The 20476-nt window shown below is 35.3% G+C and overlaps 1 protein-coding gene across 7 annotated transcripts in view; it reads left to right on the top strand.

Moving 5' to 3' along the window:
• PRKAA1 (protein kinase AMP-activated catalytic subunit alpha 1) overlaps positions 1 to 18752 on the top strand; it is a 33880-nt gene extending 15128 nt beyond the window's left edge. For 3 of the 7 annotated variants that reach the window (XM_081826054.1, XM_081826056.1, XM_081826057.1), the window contains exons 3-11: positions 733 to 874; positions 2512 to 2625; positions 3060 to 3104; positions 6663 to 6807; positions 8139 to 8226; positions 10324 to 10548; positions 11906 to 12392; positions 12505 to 12631; positions 15802 to 18752. In XM_081826054.1, coding sequence (XP_081682180.1) covers positions 2515 to 2625; positions 3060 to 3104; positions 6663 to 6807; positions 8139 to 8226; positions 10324 to 10548; positions 11906 to 12392; positions 12505 to 12631; positions 15802 to 16046 — 1473 coding nt within the window. In that variant the 5' untranslated portion in view covers positions 733 to 874; positions 2512 to 2514 and the 3' untranslated portion in view covers positions 16047 to 18752. The remainder of the gene's footprint in view (positions 1 to 732; positions 875 to 2511; positions 2626 to 3059; positions 3105 to 6662; positions 6808 to 8138; positions 8227 to 10323; positions 10549 to 11905; positions 12393 to 12504; positions 12632 to 15801) is intronic. The other 4 variants (XM_081826053.1, XM_006733333.3, XM_081826058.1 and 1 more) reach the window with 4 other exon arrangements.
• Positions 18753 to 20476: the final 1724 nt, after the last annotated feature.

Below are 20476 nucleotides of genomic sequence, written 5' to 3'. Positions count from 1 at the left end.
TTTATTTATTTGACAGAGAGAGACACAGTGAGAGAGGGAACACAAGCAGGGGGAGTGGGAGAGGGAGAAGCAGGCTTCCCGCGGAGCAGGGAGCCCGATGCGGGGCTCGATCCCAGGACCCCGGGATCATGACCTGAGCCGAAGGCAGACGCTTAACGACTGAGCCACCCAGGCGCCCCTAATTTTTTTAATTCTTAAAAATAGAAACTGCATGTTCATGAACTGAAATTTGGAAGGTTCAAAGGGTTATGGGTAGGGGAAATGTGTCTGTAGCAGGAGGGAGTTTTTTGGGATGACGAAACTGTTATGTATTTGATTCTAATGGTGGCTTTACCAGTTTCTATATGTTAAAATCCATAGAACTGTTCACCAAAAGAAAATAGTTATTTTTTTTTAAAAGTTCAGTTTGTATGTATGATAGCTTAAGAACTAAAAAATAAGTAAGAATTTAAAAGGGCAAAAAGGTATACAGCAAAAAGGAAGTTTCTTTTCTTTCTCTCTCTGTTAGCTTTCCAGTTTTCCTTTCTGGAAGAAACCACTGTTACCAGTTTCCTATGTATTCTACCACTTAATCACTCTTGGACATGTAAACAACATTTAGGGGCAAATCAGGCAGAACTGAAAGGAAGTTAAATTTGCTCAGTATTTTCTGAGATTACTACTCTTAGAATAACATCTAAAATGTTATTAATCAAGCCTGGCACTAATTTGTTAAAATTATTTCTCCTACAGTTGGCAAACATGAATTGACTGGGCATAAAGTTGCTGTGAAGATACTCAATCGACAGAAGATTCGAAGCCTTGATGTGGTGGGAAAAATCCGCAGAGAAATTCAGAACCTCAAGCTTTTCAGGCACCCTCATATAATTAAACTGTAAGATCTGATTATATTAAATATAGTCATATCATTTTTTAATCATTTTTGTTAACCTGCTTAATCTGACAAGTGAGAAAGATGACTGACATTTCTTGAATCATCCCTCAAGGTTTTAAAATTTCTGCCTGTTCATGTATTCATCTAACCCTGTTCATGGTCACTTAAATCTATGTCCATGTTTTGCCCTTGTGCTTATCAGCTGTTAACTTTCTCGTTCTTGTCCTCTGTACATGCCGTCTGATCGATAACTTTCTGTGCTCCTATTGCTATAGAACCAACAATGATTTGCTAGTAGAAAATGTTGACCTCCACATTTCACATGATGTCACTTAGCCTCACTAGAGACAAGAGAAAGGCAGTAGAAAGGGTTTCCCCCCCACGCTGCTTATATCTGATAAAACAAATCACAAATGACAGAATTTCAGGAATCCAGTATTCAGAAGGGCAGTAGTAGAATTCTGGTGGTTTTACAGTTGCCAGTTGTAGGGTCTCCATAGAACTTACTTATTGCTCAGTTTTCTTATGCGGGCTGTCAGTTACAACTGCTAAGGCTTTTATACTGAACTGGCTGGCTCCAGATTTGTTTCACTCTCACCTCTTCTCATTTGCTGAGGTGCCATGGTTTTAAGGTGCATATGGGTGCTGATGACCCCTAAGTACACATCTCCTGCTTTCATACCTCTTCCCTGAATCCCAGTTTCATACACCCACTGCCTACTTTACATCTCCATTTGGATGCCAGAACTGAACTTTCAGTTATCCTCCCCCAGCCTGCTCTTCACACAGTTCTCACCCTCTGAGTTAATATCCAGTTCCTCAGGGCAAAACGTAGGAACCATCCTTAACTTCGTTGTTTCTCTCACTTCCTACCATCCATTCCATCTCTATTTCTTCAAAATAGATCTAGGATCTTAGTGTTTCTCAGTTCCTTCATTGCCATCAACCTCGTTTGAGCCACCGTCATCTCTGTCATGGACTCCTGCAGTAGCTTCTTGCTTCTCCCTTTACCATCCGCAGTCAGTTCTTCACATTGCTGCCATAAATTAAAGCCACCCTTTTAATAGATCAGACCACATGACTACTTTGCTTAAAACCTTCAGTAGCTTTGCATCTCCCTTAGAGTAGAAGCCAAAACTTCATCCTGGCTTGTAAGGTTCTCTGTCCTTTAGTCTCCAGTTACCTCTTTTACTCCACATCCTGTTTCTCTCTGCCAACTCACTCTGCTCTTGCCTTCTTACCATTCCTCAAACATGCCAGGCAGGCTTCTACCTCAGGGCCTTTGCACTTGCTGTTCTCTCTGCCTGGTTCACTTTCTTCCTAGATCATGGTATGGTTTGCTCCCTTCTGTCAGGTTCTGCTCAAATGTTACTTTATCAGAGTCCTTCCTTAAACACCCTGTACGAGAGATTCCCCTCAGTTTGCTTTGTTTCTCTTCATAGCATGTTCCACCACCTGAGATATTGCTTGTTTATTTAGTGTCTGTTTCCTGGCTCCTGGAACATGAACTCCATGAAGGCAGAGAATTTGTTTTGTTCCCTGCAGTTTTCCCAGCTAATAGCATAGTGCCTGCTATATTATAGGCGCTTAGTGAATATTTACTGAATGAATGAATATACATGTTTTAATATTGGTAGATAATGTTTTCTCTCACCAGGTACCAGGTCATCAGTACACCATCTGATATTTTCATGGTGATGGAATATGTCTCAGGAGGAGAGCTATTTGATTATATCTGTAAAAATGGAAGGGTAAGCAGTTCTGATTTAATCCTGTATATATTTTGTAACTCCCCTTGTTCCTTACTAGCTTTAAGATGTCAGCGATTTTGTTAAGAGGTCTACTTAATAACCAGTTCCCTTAGTCATGTATTTGTCAAGAATCATAGACTATTTAGAGTTAGAAAAGACCTTAAAGATACTTCCTTAGCCTGCTTATGCAGATGTGGAAGCTGAGACTCACGATTTATATATTTACTCAAGGTCACGTGGTTTATTAATGACAGAATTGGATTGAGACCCCAGAACTCATGATCCTCCAACTCATGCTTTTGGGGTATACAAATACTTGTAACATGTATCTTGAAGTATATATTTAATCCTTACAAAAGGTATTAATACTTAAAGATCTAGGCTTGCTAGTCAACCCTAGCCACATTTAAATTGCATTCATTTTTTGGTTTCAGAAATCTGATGTACCTGGAGTAGTAAGAACAGGCTCCATGAAGGAGGTAGGAATTAGACTTAAAGAATTTAGAGTTGGAAGGAACTTTAGAAGGCATTTGGAACAGGTCTTAAGTTACAGACCCAAAAAGTGAACACCGCCCCCCCACCCATATTTTTTTTCTTATACCCAGGTTATGTGGTACGCTAAAACCTCTTTCTAGAAGACCTGTATCTAGCAATGAGAAGCCATTTTTTCCCTCCCAATCTAAAGTTCTTTATATCATTCATTCATTTGTTCTATGTAGCGTATCTGTTTACTTTCATCAAAACCAAGCTCATTAAATGACCAAGTTAATTTTGATTTTACCATTTTTTAACATGGTTCTTTTCAATTTTCAGGTATTCTATTTCTCTGTTCACTAACCCTCCCTTCCCCCCCACTATGTTATGCCTGGAATAATGGAAACAGGCAAAAGTTGAATTGGCATCTTGTTCTCTTATCTTTTCCGTTTGTCATTTCTTGGTCATTTTGCTTTACATTATGGGAATTTTCTTCAATTTTTTACCTGTTGCATATTAACATTTCAGCTGCCATATTTTCTATTTCAAAGATCTTTCTTGTTTTCTGAAATTTTCTTTTTTAAATAGCCAGTTCTGCTCAACAGATACAATAACCTTATCTGTCTGAGGATAACAATTAGGTTTTTTTTTAAAGTTTTTAATTTTAATTCCAGTATAATCAACACACAGTGTTATATTAGTTTCAGGTGTACAGTCTAGTGACTCAGCAATTCTGTACATTACTCAGTACTCATCATGATAAGTGTACTCTTAATCCCCATCACCATTTCACCCATGCCCCCACTCATCTCCCCTTTGGTAACCATAAGTTTGTTATGTATAATTAAGAGTCAACAATTGTAGTGTTTTTTTGTTTTGTTTTATTTTTGTTTTTTTAAGTCTTCATCTGTTTCCTGCATTGTTACTCTACCTTCTGTGCTCCATTTTATTGGTCTTGGTCTTTTGTACATGACCCTTCCTCAGATGTCTGGTGATTCTTGGTTGTCTACTTATATTTATTTGAGTGAGGTACTGAATGCCAAGCTCATGTAGGTGGAACTTATTGATTGGTGGGCCTTCCCATCCTTTGAATAGGTAGGGATCTGTCCATTTTATTAGGATATACCAAATGTCCGTAATTTCAAATATTTTTCCTTAGATCAGAAAGTTGCTCCAGAAGAAACCTTCCAATATTCTTGAGGGTATTAGCTGTCAGTACTCTGAGAGCTGAAATGGGAAGAGGCCTGCAAGTCTCAGTAGTTAGTATGTTGACTTCCACTTAATCCCCGTGTTTTCCTTCTGGTGCCTCATCTCTGCCTTGGTGTCCTTGAGAACAGAGCTGGTTCAGCCTTCCTAGAGTAAATCATGGGTCTTAGTCCTCAGGTGGGGTGAGTTTAAAACTTCTTACTGTAACCGATTGTCCTGTTTTCAGTCCTCCTCTCATTTCTCCCTTCCTAAATTTCCAAGGCTTCTAAAAGCTTTTCCAGGGTTCTGTGTGCAGGCTAGTTTATTATTGGTTTCCACCCCTGTGGGCTTAGGTTTCTGCTCTCTCTGTTGGTGAAGTCTTTATCACTGTTCATCCATTGTACAGTTTAGTGACTCCTCTTTTTTTTTTTTTAATTTTTTATTTAAATTCAGTTTAGTTAACATATAGTATATTATGAGTTTCAGGGGTAGAATTTAGTGATTCATTGGTTGCATATAATACCCAGTGCTCATGACTTCAAGTGCCCTCCTTAATGCCCACTGACTCCTCTTGATGACTGTTGTCACTTCTCTTGCTCTTTTTGTCTTTATATGCTAATGTCATTTTAGTGATGTTTCAAAGGGTGGAGACAAAAGGTTTGATCTGCCATGTTTAACTGGAAATATGCTTTAACTTTTCTAATATTCTTTTGTAGACTTCCCTCCATCTTTTGTACTGTATTTGTCAATATAATATAATTTTAATTTTTGTAGCCTGTTTAGTTTACCTATTATATTTTGTTTAATCAGTTTTCTTTCACATTTAGAACACATTCTTTTTTTCACTTAGTATGTTTGATATAAAGTTGTATTAAAAAAGTGAACACTACATTTTTTCTAGAAATAAATGAGACTGCTAACACATTGTTATTTTCTCTAGAGGAAGGGTATCTCATAGTACTTTAGTAGTTTTAATTTTGCTTTCAAAAGAAATTACTAGTTTATCTTTTCTCCTAGATTGTCCCTGCCATGTGAAGTGTAGAAGTCTGGTTTTAGAATGCTAATTTGTGGCCTCTGTTAGAGAATTGCATATTAGAGTCCTTTGCCTAGAGAACTAATAGGCTGTTTATTAAATGTGACTTCTTGGTAGAGGCTCATTCAAGTAATGGTTATTACTTTTGAGAAAAAAAATCATAAGACAAGAAAATATGGATAAGTGGAATGAGGTTTTTTTTTTTTGAGTGAGATTTCTTAAAGAATTTTTTTTTTTTAAAGATTTTATTTATTTATTTGACAGAGAGAGACACAGCGAGAGAAGGAACACAAGCAGGGGAGTGGGAGAGGGAAAAGCAGGCTTCCTGCAGAGCAGGGAGCCCGATGCAGGGCTTGATCCCAGGACCCTGGGATCAGGACCTGAGCCAAAGGCAGTCGCTTAACGACTGAGCCACCCAGGCACCTCAAGAATATTTTTTAAAATGTTAGTTGCTACATAAGATAACTTTTTTCAGATACATGCTTTTTATATTTTATTAAACAAATGAATAAAGGTTTTTCTTTTGTTAAAACTAGAATGTCTTTATTTTAGGACATATAATTTGATTGCTTGCTAATTCATTAAAAATCTTGAATGTTACTTCCTCGTATAGTCTAAAATAGTATCATCCACCCCAACATAAATCTCTGTGCCCTTATTCTGCTTTATTTTTCTTCAAAACACTTCTTGATGTTATTTTTTTATATTTATTTTTTATTGTCGATTTTTTTTTAAAGATTTTATTTATGTGATAGAACACAAGCAAGGGGAACAGTAGAGGGAGAGGGAGAAGCAGGCTTCCTGCCAAGCAGGGAGCCTGATGCAGGGCTCAATCCCAGGACCCTGGGATCATGACCTGAGCTGAAGGCAGACCCTTAACCATCTGAGCCACCTAGGCGTCCCTGTTGTCGATTTTCATCTAGATTAGGACCTTTGTTTTATTCATCTCGAGTGTCTGAAACAGTGCATGGCACATTGAAGATGTTCAATAAATATTTGTTAAAGGAATGAAGGATTAAATATTTCCAATTTATAGGAGAAAACACGTCTAGTTTCAAGTAGAAATTGAAACTATTTGACATAGCTCATGAAATATAGAGGAAAGCAAGCTATGACAATGTAGTCACAAAGGTGATAACAAAGTTGAGTTACTGATTTGGGTTCCAAGATCCTCTTAGCATTTTGTGCTGTATATATCCATCTCCTCCCCATTTCAAAAATGTCTCAGGATGAGGTTCATTTGGAAGATTTCATGCATTTTGACAGTCTTATAGGGTGGAGAATTGCAGGTATAAGAATTTCTTCTGAAAAACATACTTTTAAAATGCCTCTCTACTTTTCTTAGCTGGATGAAAAAGAAAGTCGGCGTCTGTTTCAACAGATCCTTTCTGGTGTGGATTATTGTCACAGGCATATGGTGGTCCATAGAGATTTGAAACCTGAAAATGTCCTGCTTGATGCACACATGAATGCAAAGATAGCTGATTTTGGTAAGGAGATTTTTATAGTTTCGCGTATTCATTATGTTTAACGAACATCAATAGCATTCTTCAGATAACTTTTACTTCTGTGCAATGGATTGAGTACCCCCAAATAGTGTATCCTCACCATTTTGTCTGTGAGCATACAAAAAAGAGAAGAGATAAGGAATTCTCTTCTTAGCTTTATGTCTTTAAAATTGAGTCTTATGACAGGTAAATAAGTTGGTAGCCTTAGAAGCATCATTTGATTTGAGGCTATTATTTGTGAAGGAGAAGTTAGCAACCTTATTTCCAGTGTGTTCTTTTGATCAAGTATAGAGCAAGAGGAGAGACTGGAATGGAGTTACTCAAACTCTGAAAGCCAGAAGGTAAATTATATGAACAAAATTATTAAAAAAAAAAAAAAAAGTAAAATATTTTAAATGATAGAAAAGCATAATTTCAGCTTGGAGGAACATTATTTTGATTGTCAAAAGTGAATTTATTTTTTCTTTATTTTCTATGTAAATTGCCACTGACATTATTAAATCTAAGAAAATGAATCTCTGCAACTCTCTTTTGCTTAGCTTCAGTTCAAATCAGAGGAGATTGTTATAACTATTTTCCTCAGTTTGGGATATGTGTATTATAATCTGTAGAGATTCATTGAGCACTGCCAATCAGCTCTGAGCTACTGGTTTGCTGCTGACAAATTATTTGACTTCCTTACTCCTCAGTTGTCATGATGATGATTATTTTTTTTTTTAATGATTTTATTTTTAAATAATCTCTGTACCCAACCTGGGGCTTGAACTCATAATCCTGAGATAAGAGCTGTATGCTGGCAACTGAGCCAGCCAGGCGCTCCTGTAATGATTATTTTTACCTAGTGCGTTTTTGAGGAGGCAGAGGTTTCTTCTTAGAGTAAAACTATGAGGAAACTTTGGTACTCAAAGTTACTGTTTTTTATTTTATTTTATTTTTTTTAAAGAATCAGAACAGGGGTTAATAGAAACTTTGAATTTTAATTCTTCTACTCATCTGTTGTACATTTTTTCCCTAGTAGTTTCTGTATTAATAAATTTAAATATGCCAAATTTATTCTAGTAAGCGGAATAACCAGTAGCTTAATATATACTCATTAAATTTCAATAATGCACTAACTTTAAATGCTGAAATAGATTACAAGTTTTAGGGCATAATGGCAAAATATTTGCAAACAGTGAAGACAGAATTTGTTGAAGCAAAGGACAAAACGATGATTTATCACTTCAATGCAAACTCAGTTTTACTGTTCAGTGGAGTTTTGTTTTTATTTTTGTCCTTGGGAAGTCTTGGATATTGATTTTGTGCATTTTCAGGTCTTTCAAACATGATGTCAGATGGTGAATTTTTAAGAACAAGTTGTGGTTCACCCAACTATGCTGCACCAGAAGTAATTTCAGGAAGGTAGTATTTGACACCCTTTCTTCCACCCCTGTACATTTATATAATTGTCTTTTTCTCTTAGATTTTGTCTGTCTGTAGTGTCATATTAAATTCTAGTGAAAGAAAGACATGTAAGGCTAATTCTTTCCTTATCCAGAAAGTGTTATGTTTTAAGAATAAAACATAAGTAAGAATTAAGGATTCCATTTATAGAAGAGAATATTGGTTTGCAAGTCAATATCATATATAAAGTAGTTAGATGAGAATACTCACTTTTTTCCCCCAGTAGAAGAAATTGGAAGTTTAAAACTAGGAGGTTTTTTTTTTCTTTAAAGATTTATTTATTTATTTTAGAGAGCATGTGGGTGTGTGCGTGTGAGGTTGGGGAGGGGAGAGGGAGAGAGAGTATACCAAGCAAACTCCCTGCAAAGCATGGAGTCCAGTGGGGGGGCTCAGTCTCAGGACCCTGAGATCAAGACCTGAGCCAAAATCAAGAGTTTAGAGGCCCAGCCGATTGAGCCACAGGCACCCTAAAACTAGCAAGTTTTAAAGGTCAGGCATTAAAAACTTGAGTATAGAAATACCTACTAGTTGGAAATGGTTTACTTAGTTGAAGAGTTAAAAGTGTGTAATGTGTACCTTTAATTTTTCAGATATGTTTGTTTATTTTACAGAGAGAGAGCCTGTGAGTTGGGGGTGGGGCAGAAGGAGAGGGAGGAACTCCTCAAGCAGACCCCTTGCTGAACACAGTGCCTGATCCCAGAACCCTGAGATCATGACCTGAGCTGAAATAAGAGTTGGATGCTGAACTGACTGAGCCACCCAGGCACCCTGATAGAAAGGCATTCTGTAGTAGCTTTATGTTTATGATAAGGTGTCTTGGGGAATTAGACTGAAGTATGATAAAATCTTCAGACTCATTTATTTTGAATTTTTCATTTTTAAATCTTCTAGAGACTACGGTATTAGAAGAATTCGAACCTCTCAATTACCAGCATTGAGAACATGAGGATCTTAGAGTATGGTTTCTATAGCCATTGCTACACACTACACATAAAGTGCAGCTTTCAAATAGCTTAGATGGCAGGAAAATTTAATTTTTTAGAGTTACTGTTCTTCACTCTCCTACTGAAATTGAAAACAGACGGTTAAGTTTATTTACTAATTTTTGTAATCAACTTTTATTAACTTCACACTAAAACCATGTTTCTTTGTTTGAATGTTTCACATCCTAATTCAGAATGCAGAAATACTACAATATTTTCTGTTTTCATATATGAGCTTGCTTGCCTAGTGTGCTCAGAGAAATTATATTTGGGTAAAGGCATGGCTGTGAATAAGGCAGAAGTATCTAATTTTAAATTTATCAAGGTTCATCATTATCTTTTTATATCAGCCTAATGTTCAGAAAATGTTTTTAAATTACTTCATTTGTGTCATGTAATTTGTTTTGGAAGAAAACAGTTCAAGACCTGGCGACTGTGTTAATTAAATAAACAAAAGAAATGTATTGTAAATATGCATATATACATGGGCCATTACTGAAGTCTGCTTTTCCAGTTTGGATAAGGTCTTCCTGTGAGGTCTGGATGAGTGGGAACTTGTACTCAAAGCAGTATTTATGGATCAGTTCAACAATTTATTTGATCAATTTATAAACATCCTTTCCCCAAAACCAGACTTTGACCTAAGAGCCTGTGGTAGTTAAGTCAGTTGGCTACAGTGTATTACAAATACTAGTTTAGAATCTTCTGTGAACCAGTCACCTTGGCTTTTTTCTTCCATAGCCTCAGGCCCCTTTTGCCTTGGTAGGAGGTCTTGGGTTATTGGGAGACAATGGGTTTAAAGAACATTCTTAAATGATTTTATAAGGACCACAGTAAGGTAGTAAGAACAGAATTTTAGCTATAGTCTAAACTTAACAAAAATTCTTGACTTGTTTTCAAAGATAATACTGATAGAATTAGTATAGAATCTTTATGTGTAGTGTGTAGCAATGGCTATAGAAACCATACTCTAATAATTCTTTATGAAGTATCCATATTTAAAATTTTTGATTAATTGATTGGCTCTCAAGTTACTATGATTATTTAATCCAATTGATATTTCCTGTTACAGATTGTATGCAGGTCCAGAGGTAGATATATGGAGCAGTGGGGTTATTCTCTATGCTTTATTATGTGGAACCCTTCCATTTGATGATGATCATGTGCCAACTCTTTTTAAGAAGATATGTGATGGGATCTTCTATACCCCTCAGTATTTAAATCCGTCTGTGATTAGCCTTTTGAAACATATGCTACAGGTGGATCCCATGAAGAGGGCCACAATCAAAGATATCAGGTAATTATGCAGCTTGGAGATTATCAGATCTAATAGTTTCAATGATACAAGTTAAGTGAAGGAAAAAGTTGCAGGATAGTATGTACAATGTAATGCCATTTTTATTAAAAAATATAGTATATAGGCACATTTATTTTATTTTGGTATTTAAAAATACACACTGAACAGGCTGCCTTAGGGAAAGAAGATTAGTAGTAGGAAGGGCTTTCAAGGCTTTTTACTTATGCATCTTTCTTTTGAAATTTTAACAATGAATATTACATGTTTTTAAATTTGAAAAAATAGCTAATGTGAAATAAAAAGGACCCTGGTGGGATTTTACATTTGTAGTGGTTCTTCAAGATTTTCTGTAGTATGCCTCATATTTGACTTTTATGTATTCTCATTAAGATTAATGCTTTTCAGTAGTAGTAAATTTGTGTCACTATTTGAGTTCTGATCTTTTGAATTACTCTGTTTTTCCTTTTGTTTATCTCAAGTAATGAGGACATTTTAACTTAACTAATGACGTGTGGTTTTGGGGTAGTATACACTGAATCACATGTGAAATTACTGGTTTGTAAGTTTCATATGGAAGGGCATGTTTATACCACCAGTGGAAAAGGACAAATCATTCTCTAAAATTTAAAATACCTAAGTGAAAGATGCTTTTTCTTGTGTTTTATCTACTTTTTGCAATTTAAATGTAATATGTGACAATTGGAATTAGAAAACACCCAAAAAAATAGAAAACTAAAATGATCTTTAATTCTGTCACCCAGAAGATAGTCATTGTTCTTTTGGGTGTTTTCCTTTCTTGATGTTTTTAGTTTTAGCTGTTTTTGACATAGTTCAGGTCAAACATATCCTTTTATATATGAAGTTAGGAAACTCTCAGTTCCTTCATTAAAAATGAGGAGATGTTATTATCTTCATAGAATTGTTTTATGAGTTGAGATAATGTATGGTAAGTATTTAGCCTAAAACCTACCACATAGTAAGCATTCAGTGAATGATACTTGTCTGTTTTTGTTGTTACGGTTTTTTCACCTAAAATTATATCAGAAGAGAATTATAATGAAGCCACTGAATATTGTTCTTTTTCATTTGTGCCAAAACTTTAAATAAAAGTGTAGACATTTCTTTTCCTGTTGGTACAGCACTGCTTTCTCCCTCTTAAAACCAGAAGGTGGTTGGAGCATTTCCTCCAGTATACACAATGAAATGTGAGCCAGAAGAGGAAAATCTCAGTTTGAAAAAATGAAAATACAATATGAATATAAATATAAATGAATTCATATCCTAAATTCCCCAAACTGTTACTTGCAGTCTCATCTCTACTCAAAATCCTCCTCCTGACCCTGCCATTTTCTCTCAGGGAACATGAATGGTTTAAACAAGACCTTCCAAAATATCTTTTTCCTGAGGATCCATCATATAGTTCAACCATGATTGATGATGAAGCCTTAAAAGAAGTATGTGAAAAATTTGAGTGCTCAGAAGAGGAGGTTCTCAGCTGCCTTTATAACAGAAATCACCAGGACCCTTTGGCAGTTGCCTACCACCTCATAATAGATAACAGGAGAATAATGAATGAGGCCAAAGATTTTTACTTGGCGACAAGCCCACCTGATTCTTTTCTCGATGATCACCATTTGACTCGGCCCCATCCTGAAAGAGTACCATTCTTGGTTGCTGAAACACCAAGGGCACGCCACACCCTCGATGAATTAAATCCACAGAAATCCAAACACCAAGGTGTAAGGAAAGCAAAATGGCATTTGGGAATTAGAAGTCAAAGTCGACCGAATGATATCATGGCAGAAGTTTGTAGAGCAATTAAACAGCTGGATTATGAATGGAAGGTAAGAAAGAAAGGGCATTCTGATTTTAAGCACATTTGGCAAACCTGTAGTCTATAAAATTTTTTCTGGAAGAATTGCTTTTGATTTTGTTTTTGTCCATACCATATACTAGGTTGTAAACCCCTATTATTTGCGTGTTCGAAGGAAGAATCCTGTGACAAGTACATACTCCAAAATGAGTCTACAGTTATACCAAGTGGATAGTAGAACGTACTTACTGGATTTCCGTAGTATTGATGGTATGTACATCCCACAAAACAACATAGTTGACATACTAGACTTGTTACCTAACTGGGCTTTTTAGTCTTTGATTCTTTTGAAGTTTCTTGAATTCTTCCTAGTAATTCAGTAGCAAAAGAGTATAAAATGTGATTTTGTGCCTCTGTGATGTAAACATTTGTGAATCGTGTTTTTCTTGTAATCTTACTGTGTATTGTCCTTTTAAGATTGTCTTAAAGCCAGGTGTAGTCTGATCCTAAAGTGATAGTTTCTGCCACATTTCTGTTTTTTGGTGTGGTTCATTTTGATAAGATAAAATGTTGTATTTGGAAATAAATGTTGACTAGTATTTTTTTATATCTGATATTTAATATTTTTATTTTTCATTTAAGAATTGAAGTACAAGTAGCTTTTAAAGTTGATTGATAAGGCAATGTGAACAGATTTGATTAGTAGCTCATAGGACAAGAAATTATTTGTCAAGTAAGGTTTCTTAGAGGGGACTGAGAGAGAAATGTTTTGGACAGGTTAGGGACTTACGGTTATTTTTCTCCTCTCACCCAGCCTTTTACTCCCAGCCTGACACTAGAGACATATCAGAGATATGCATCCTTTATTAAGTTTTGTGAGAGTTAACATGATTCCAATTTTATCTATCTCTCAATAAAGTGTTCTTAAATAATCACTTATTTTTTTAAAGATTTTGTTTATTTATTTGACACAGAGAGAGAGCACAAGCAGGGGGAGTGGCAGGCAGAGAGAGAGGGAGAAAGCAGACTCCCTGCTGAGCAAGGATCCCAATGCGGGGCTTGATTCCAGAATCCTGGGATCATGACCTGAGCTGAAGGCAGACACTTAACTGACTGAGCCACCCAGGCACCCAATAATAGATCACTTTTATATGAAGGCACTATATAAGGATTCCTGAGACTAAGGCATCTTAGGTTCAAGATAACTGTCATAATTAGTTAAAAGTGACATTGTTAACCTTAATTTTAGACTGTTGTGCATTTCTATTTACCTACAGTCATAAACAGAGACAATCTGATGATTAAATCACTGAAATATTCAAACTTTTAGTTGGCTATTTTAATTGGTCATCAAAACGATGACCTTACTGCAGCATAAAATCTTTAAAGTACCTCCTTGAATTTTTTTAAAGAAATGTTAAATATTGTTTTACTGTTTTAATATTTTGAAAATGAAAACCTGTATTTGGAAAATGTCTTTGATTACCATTATGTATAGTTTGCTAGAATATCTTAACTATTTAGATGATTAAGTTGAGGTAAATTATTAACTGCAGAAAGTAGACATTTTTGTTCTTGTTTTTATTTTTAAATGGGAAGAATATCTTATATCTCAGTGTATGTATATGAGTAGACTATAATAGACTTTTAGTAAATGGTGTGATACCAAACATGGTTTGAAATTAATTTTTTTAAAAAGAAATTATTTATTTAGGGGTGCCTGGGGGGCTCAGTCGGTTAAGCATCTGCCTTTGGCTCAGGTAATGATCTCAGGGTCCTGGGAAACAGTCCTGCATCGGGCTCCCTGCTGAGCGGGCAATCTGCTTCTCCCTCTCCCTCTGCTACTCCCCCTGCTCGTGCTCTCTCACGTCCTCTCTCTCAAATAAATAAATCTTTTAAAAGAGATTTTATTTATTTATTTGAGAGTGAGAGAGAGTTGAGAGGGAAAGGGGCAGAGGGAGAGAGAGAATCCTAAGCAGATTCCCCACGGAGCATGGAGCCCTATGCGGGGTTCAGTCCCACGACCCTGAGATAATGACCTGAGCCAAAATCAAGAGTTGGACATTTAACCGACTGAGCTACCCAGGCACCCCTGAAATTTATATTAATTCAGATTTCCCATGGGAATACCCTCTTAAAAACTTATTTATGTTATCTATTAAAAAGCTTGATGGAACACAGGTGATTCATAATTCAGGTAAATACTCTTTCTATCCCAGCATTATAAAAGAGTATAACTGTATATATAAATGTTCTCTCATAAACCGAGCCTTTATTTAAGTACAAGTTTATGGCAGTTCTTCATTGGCCAAATCAGTTAAGATATATTACCACTTCTGGTCATCTAAGATTGTATGAACTATTAGATGAGATTTACCTATGAATTTTTTGTCTTCTTTATAAACCAAAGGATAGTACCTTCCAAGTATCAGAAAGACACAGATCTGAGTGGTGATATACTGGCTAGAGCTGTTTGTCTGCTTATCTATCTGTCCAGATGCTGTTTATCTGCTAACACTCATCTAGTCTGATACGGAATGGATTTTGTATTTCTCATTGTATTTGGATCAAATTTATAACCATGGGTTTATTAGCCCCTGGGTTTGCCAGTTGAATGAGCATTTACTGTTTTGTTTTGTTTTAAAGATTTTATTTATTTGACACAGAGAGAGCGAGCACAAGCAGGGAGCGGCAGGCAGAGGGAGAGGGAGAAGCAGGCTCCCTGCTGAGCAGGGAGCCTGATGCGGGGCTCTATCCCAGGACTCTGGGATCATTACCTGAGCTGAAGGCAGATGCTTAACCGACAGAGCCACCCAGGCACCCCGAGCATTTACTGTTTTTGTACTCTGTTCCCAACTTTAGGCTTTCCTTGATTTCTGTTTATTGGAATCGTTGCTCTTTTATGAGATCTTAAATATGAAGAGAAAGTGGGAGAGTGAAAACTACTGAAATGATAGGAGATGCAGGTTCTAGATTTACCTCTCTGTTCACTTATTACCTATGGCAAGTCACTTCACTTTCTGGGGTGGTTTTTTTTTTTATCAGTAGAACAAAGAGTTGGATGAGGTGATTTCCAGTATTATTTCCAAATTTTAAGTGCATTTATTCTATGATTTTAATACAGAGGGATTAATTTTTATCACTAGGGAAGGATGTTTATTGAGCCCCATGTTATTAGTTTATTGGGCTCTTAACTTTGGATTGCAAGACTGATGAGTAACTGTGTACTGTACCCAATCTTGATTAGCCATCAGGAGAATACATACTGTAAGGAAAAAACGCAAATGGTTTAACACAGACTCATCACCTCTATTTTAGCAAGTATTCAGCATAAACATGGTCTTGATAGCTGGTCAGCGGTTTCAAAGAAGGAAATTAAATACTATTAAACTTTTGGGGGGGTGTCATGGATTATAATACATTGAAATTTTTTTCTACAGATGAAATTACTGAAGCCAAATCAGGGACTGCTACTCCACAGAGATCGGGATCAGTTAGCAACTATCGATCTTGCCAAAGGAATGATTCAGATGCTGAGGCTCAAGGAAAATCCTCAGAAGCTTCTCTTACCTCATCTGTGACCTCACTTGACTCTTCTCCTGTTGACTTAACTCCAAGACCTGGAAGTCACACTATAGAATTTTTTGAGATGTGTGCAAATCTAATTAAAATTCTTGCACAGTAAACCTAAAATTTTGCTTATTTCTTTGATAGCAATAAGCATGCATAATAAATCATAGCCAAATGCTTCCATTTATAATCAAGTTATACATAATTATAACTAAGGATTGGCCTTTTGGAATGCAGTTTGCACAGGAATTGGAATATGATTAATAGTTAAAAGCCTAATGTGCAAAAATGAATTAAGATAATTTTGTTGTTCATTGTTCAGTAGGCGTATAGCATAATGTAATATTCACAATGAATTATAGGTCTCTCAGGCTCACTTGATATTTGGCTATTTTATATTTAGTGTACACAGGGCTTTGTAGAATATTATTTTACCATAAAGGCCTTCATGTATTATTACATGTTGATGTGTTACATAACTGCTTCACAAATTTATTCAATAAATATTTGCCTAGAATCCCCAGAGACCTTTATAGGTGATTTTATTTTGGGGGCTCCTTATCTTCTTAAATAGCAAGTATCTTCCAACAGTAGTGACAGTCTGGATGACTCTTCCATGTCTCTTCCCTTAATATTCTTTAGTATCTGGTAAGCACATCAAAGATATTAGACATAATTAAAATTTTCTCTTTAGCTTGGTAATCCAAAAACGCACAGAACTTAAATATTCAGATACTCTAGGCACTAAGGTAAATCTTACAATTTGTCTCACTATATTCTGTACATAAATTTCTCTTTTTGTCACAAGAGCTGAGTTTCATATACTATAAATAAATCATGTTTTCGTCAATCTCACAAATTTCGCTGCTCATGTCAGTCAGTATTGAATGTATATAAAAAATTTCTAGCTATTCAATTATGTATCTTTTAAATTGACTTAGCACACAGAACATTTCTTACAAAGTGTTTAAATGCTCAGATAAGACTTTTTCTCCCAAATTTTATTGCGAACATTTTTAAAAACAGAAAAATTGAAAGGCTATTGGGTGATCACATGTGTATCTACCACTTAGATTCCACACTGGTCAACATTTTGCCATGTTTCGTTTATATCTATATATGTATATAGATATAGTTGTGTAATATATGTGTGTATGTGTATATATATATATGTATATATATATATATATATGCTTTCCCCCCCTGAACCATTTGGATGTTGCTGACATAATCACTCTCAACACTTCAAGCATCTAAAAATAATGACATTTTCCTAAAAAACTATAATGCTCCTATAAAATTGGTAATTCCCTAATGTCATCTAATCATGCATATTTAGATTTCCCCAGTTGTCCTCCAAATTTTGTACACAGCTCATTATTTCAAACCAGGATTCAGTGAAAGTTTACACATTGCATTTGGTTATGTCTCCTTAGTCAGATATGACATTATTATTTCAGTAAAATATGGAACAGATCAGTTAGTTCTAAATAGTCACATATGTTTTGGATTTTAATCACTTCTTAAAAAGTAGCATTATGGGAACTACCTAAAGATGCTTAATTAATCTTTGTAAGATCTCTATATTTTCTTTTCCTTGCTCTTTCCTTTTTCCTAGTAGCATTCTGTAGTAGTTGTAAATGAAAATTTAAAGTCACCTCAGTTAAAATTGGTGTCATGTGTATGCTAATAAAAAATAAAAAATACTATATCACCCATAATTGCCTTATACTATTTTAACATCAAGGTATTGATTTTTTTTGGTATCAATCATTTTTCCATTGCAAAAGAGCTATCTTATTTCTCATTTCATACCTTTGTATTATAGGACTGTTTTTGGCAAATACAGTGAGCACCTATGTAACCAGGCAGTAATGTACTCAAGTGTCTTAATAGCTTGCATAGTTAACTGTAGTTGTAGATTTGGTTCCAGCACCCCTAGAAACATGCACTGAATTCAAAAGAAAAATCTTGCTTCTTTTTGTCCAGGGCTTGTCTATTCAACTTAGAATCTGAAAACTGTATAAAATAATAGGAATTCAACTTAAATAAGTTCAAAACTGTATTTATAACTTGTATGTGGCCCTGTGTTTTGGGGATATTGATTTAATGTAGGGTCTATAAATGCAGCATTATGTTTCTGATGTTAAGAACAGAAGACTGTATTTTTAAAGTTACAGATTTGTATATAGAACTAAGACATCTTCATAATGTCTCTATAAGCTGTTGTGGGGGGTGGGGAGAACAAAAGGAGGAACCAATTAAATAGGACCTTCTAAAAATTGTTAATTTTGTAAACTTTGCTTCTTATTAAGTTATTGTGATTCCTTTTAGTTACTGAATTTTATTTTGAAGATATTTAAATATTGCACTTGTACAAATAGTATGATAAATGCACAGATTATTGCAGTAAATTCTTTTTTAAGCTGGGATATTTGAAATGACAACTTTTGGTTGAATATGTCAAGGTTGCATCAGAATTTTCAAAAAAATTTGTCGTTTGCAAATTCTTACTAACTGAAGATATAGGGAGTCAATGCAAATGATTTTTAATCTTTTTTTATTATCTTTTCAGCAATTTATATTTTTTGTGATTTTATGCAGCCATATTTTTACTTTGTCTTGACAACTGAAAGATGTATAAGGTTTTTGCCAGAAATGTACTGTATACATAGTTTTAAATATAACAGATTTTACTGATATGTAAAAATTTTGCCATTAAATGATTTCTCACCGAGAGGAACTTTTCTACCAGGTTGGGGGGATATGGGAGCTTAATATATCTAATTTAATTTCACTGAAATAAACTCCATTGCTTTTACTTTGGTTATATTTTCTCTTGAGACGCTTTTGTAGTTTTTCAGTTTTAAATGATTTTATACTTAAAAAGTCCTGTGCTCTCACTCTCCACCCCCCCCCCCCACCGCCCCCCGCTTTTTGACCTTGCAGCGCTACCACTCACACTGAATGAATGCTTGGTGGACTATGGCTGGATGGCGAGCTCTGGGCATCTCTGCTCCGCCTGGCACCCTCCGAATGAAAGACACACATGTGTTGTTTAAATCTTTCCCCCTAACTCTTGTTCATCTTCTCCATGCACAGCAGAAATCTCATTTTCATTGTGAATTCTCCTGACAAGATGATTGAAGTTCCACATAGAACATAACCATCAATTGGTAATAGGGTGAAATCAATCTTTGTAGTACAGTATCTCCGAGATGTGTTCATGTATGTTTTGACTGGGGTATATTTAAGCATATAATTTAAAATACTTTGATTTAGAAAACGGATGATAAAAACATTTTTCATGTTACATTGTGCTTAAATTTTTTAACTTATGGGAAAGCTAAAAAAAAAACACTTGTTCATAGCTGACCACCTGTGCACCTTTTTGACAATGTGTCTAAATATAAAATGTCATGCTTAGACACACCTTAGCACTCAAACATTGTGATTTTTGTTTCAACTAAATTACTGATCTTTGATTTCATCTAAAAACTAACCACCTGAACAATATATTAAATACAATAAAAGCCAAAGTGGTTACCAGTTTTCCTTATTAACATTGGATTTGGTTAGAATTCCACTACTGTTAGAATTCAACTATGATGAACTCTTATATCCCATATGGCATCGTTAGGGCTTGATTGGGCTAGATTGTTGGCATTCTAAATCTTTAAAATAGTTTGACAATTGTAACAAAACAGTACTAAAGAATGTTATGAACAGCACATAAGATTGTTCTTTAGTGAATTTATAAATTGCTACAGATATTTATTTACCCTGACTGTATAAAATTGTACAATAAATTCTCTTGTTTGAAAAATCAGTATTTATTGAACTGTTCTATTGTAGACAAATAGACTGTTCTATTTATTGTGAATGCCAGTAAACGTTAACTATGATAAACTTAAGAGGGTTTCTAGCAACTTGGAAGATGATCATATTGTCTCTAAACAGCATGAGAAATGTATTAAATATATTAATAGGTACCTCAAGTTCATAGGCTAAAGTAAGTGGTGGGTGAAGTGTGAAAACTCGGGTTTGGAGGTAGATTTTACCAGAGGAAAATTATTTGAGAGTTTTAGGAAAGACCCCTAGAAAGGGGTACAGCTTCAAGCACCACTTATTCACTCTGCAACCTGTATCCCCTCATAGCTACTATGAACCAAGCACTAAGAATGTGACCATAAGGCATAAATCCTGCTCTGAGTGTCTTGTCAGGGAGATACATGTTTTTTTAAAGGCTTATAGAAGTATATAACATAGAAAAGTGCACAAATCCTAAATATTTGGCTTGATGAATTTTCAGTGTTTTAGGTTTGCAGTGAACATGGCCGTGTCAGCTTCTCCCCATATTAAGAAACATGCCACTGCCTTTGTGTCTTTTATAATTAATATCAGAAGTTATATACTTCTATATGATACATTTTTTTTTTTTTAAGATTTTATTTATTTGAGAGAGAGAGCACATGAGAGGGGGGAGGGTCGGGAGGGTCAGAGGAAGAAGCAGACTCCCTGCCGAGCAGGGAGCCCGATGCGCCA

The sequence above is a fragment of the Leptonychotes weddellii genome, chromosome 7, assembly GCF_054177405.1.
Source record: "Leptonychotes weddellii isolate Sample4059 chromosome 7, ASM5417740v2, whole genome shotgun sequence".
Classification (NCBI taxonomy): Eukaryota; Metazoa; Chordata; class Mammalia; order Carnivora; family Phocidae; genus Leptonychotes; species Leptonychotes weddellii.
Note: the sequence above shows the minus strand (reverse complement) of the source record. Positions and strands in the feature narration are given on the sequence as shown.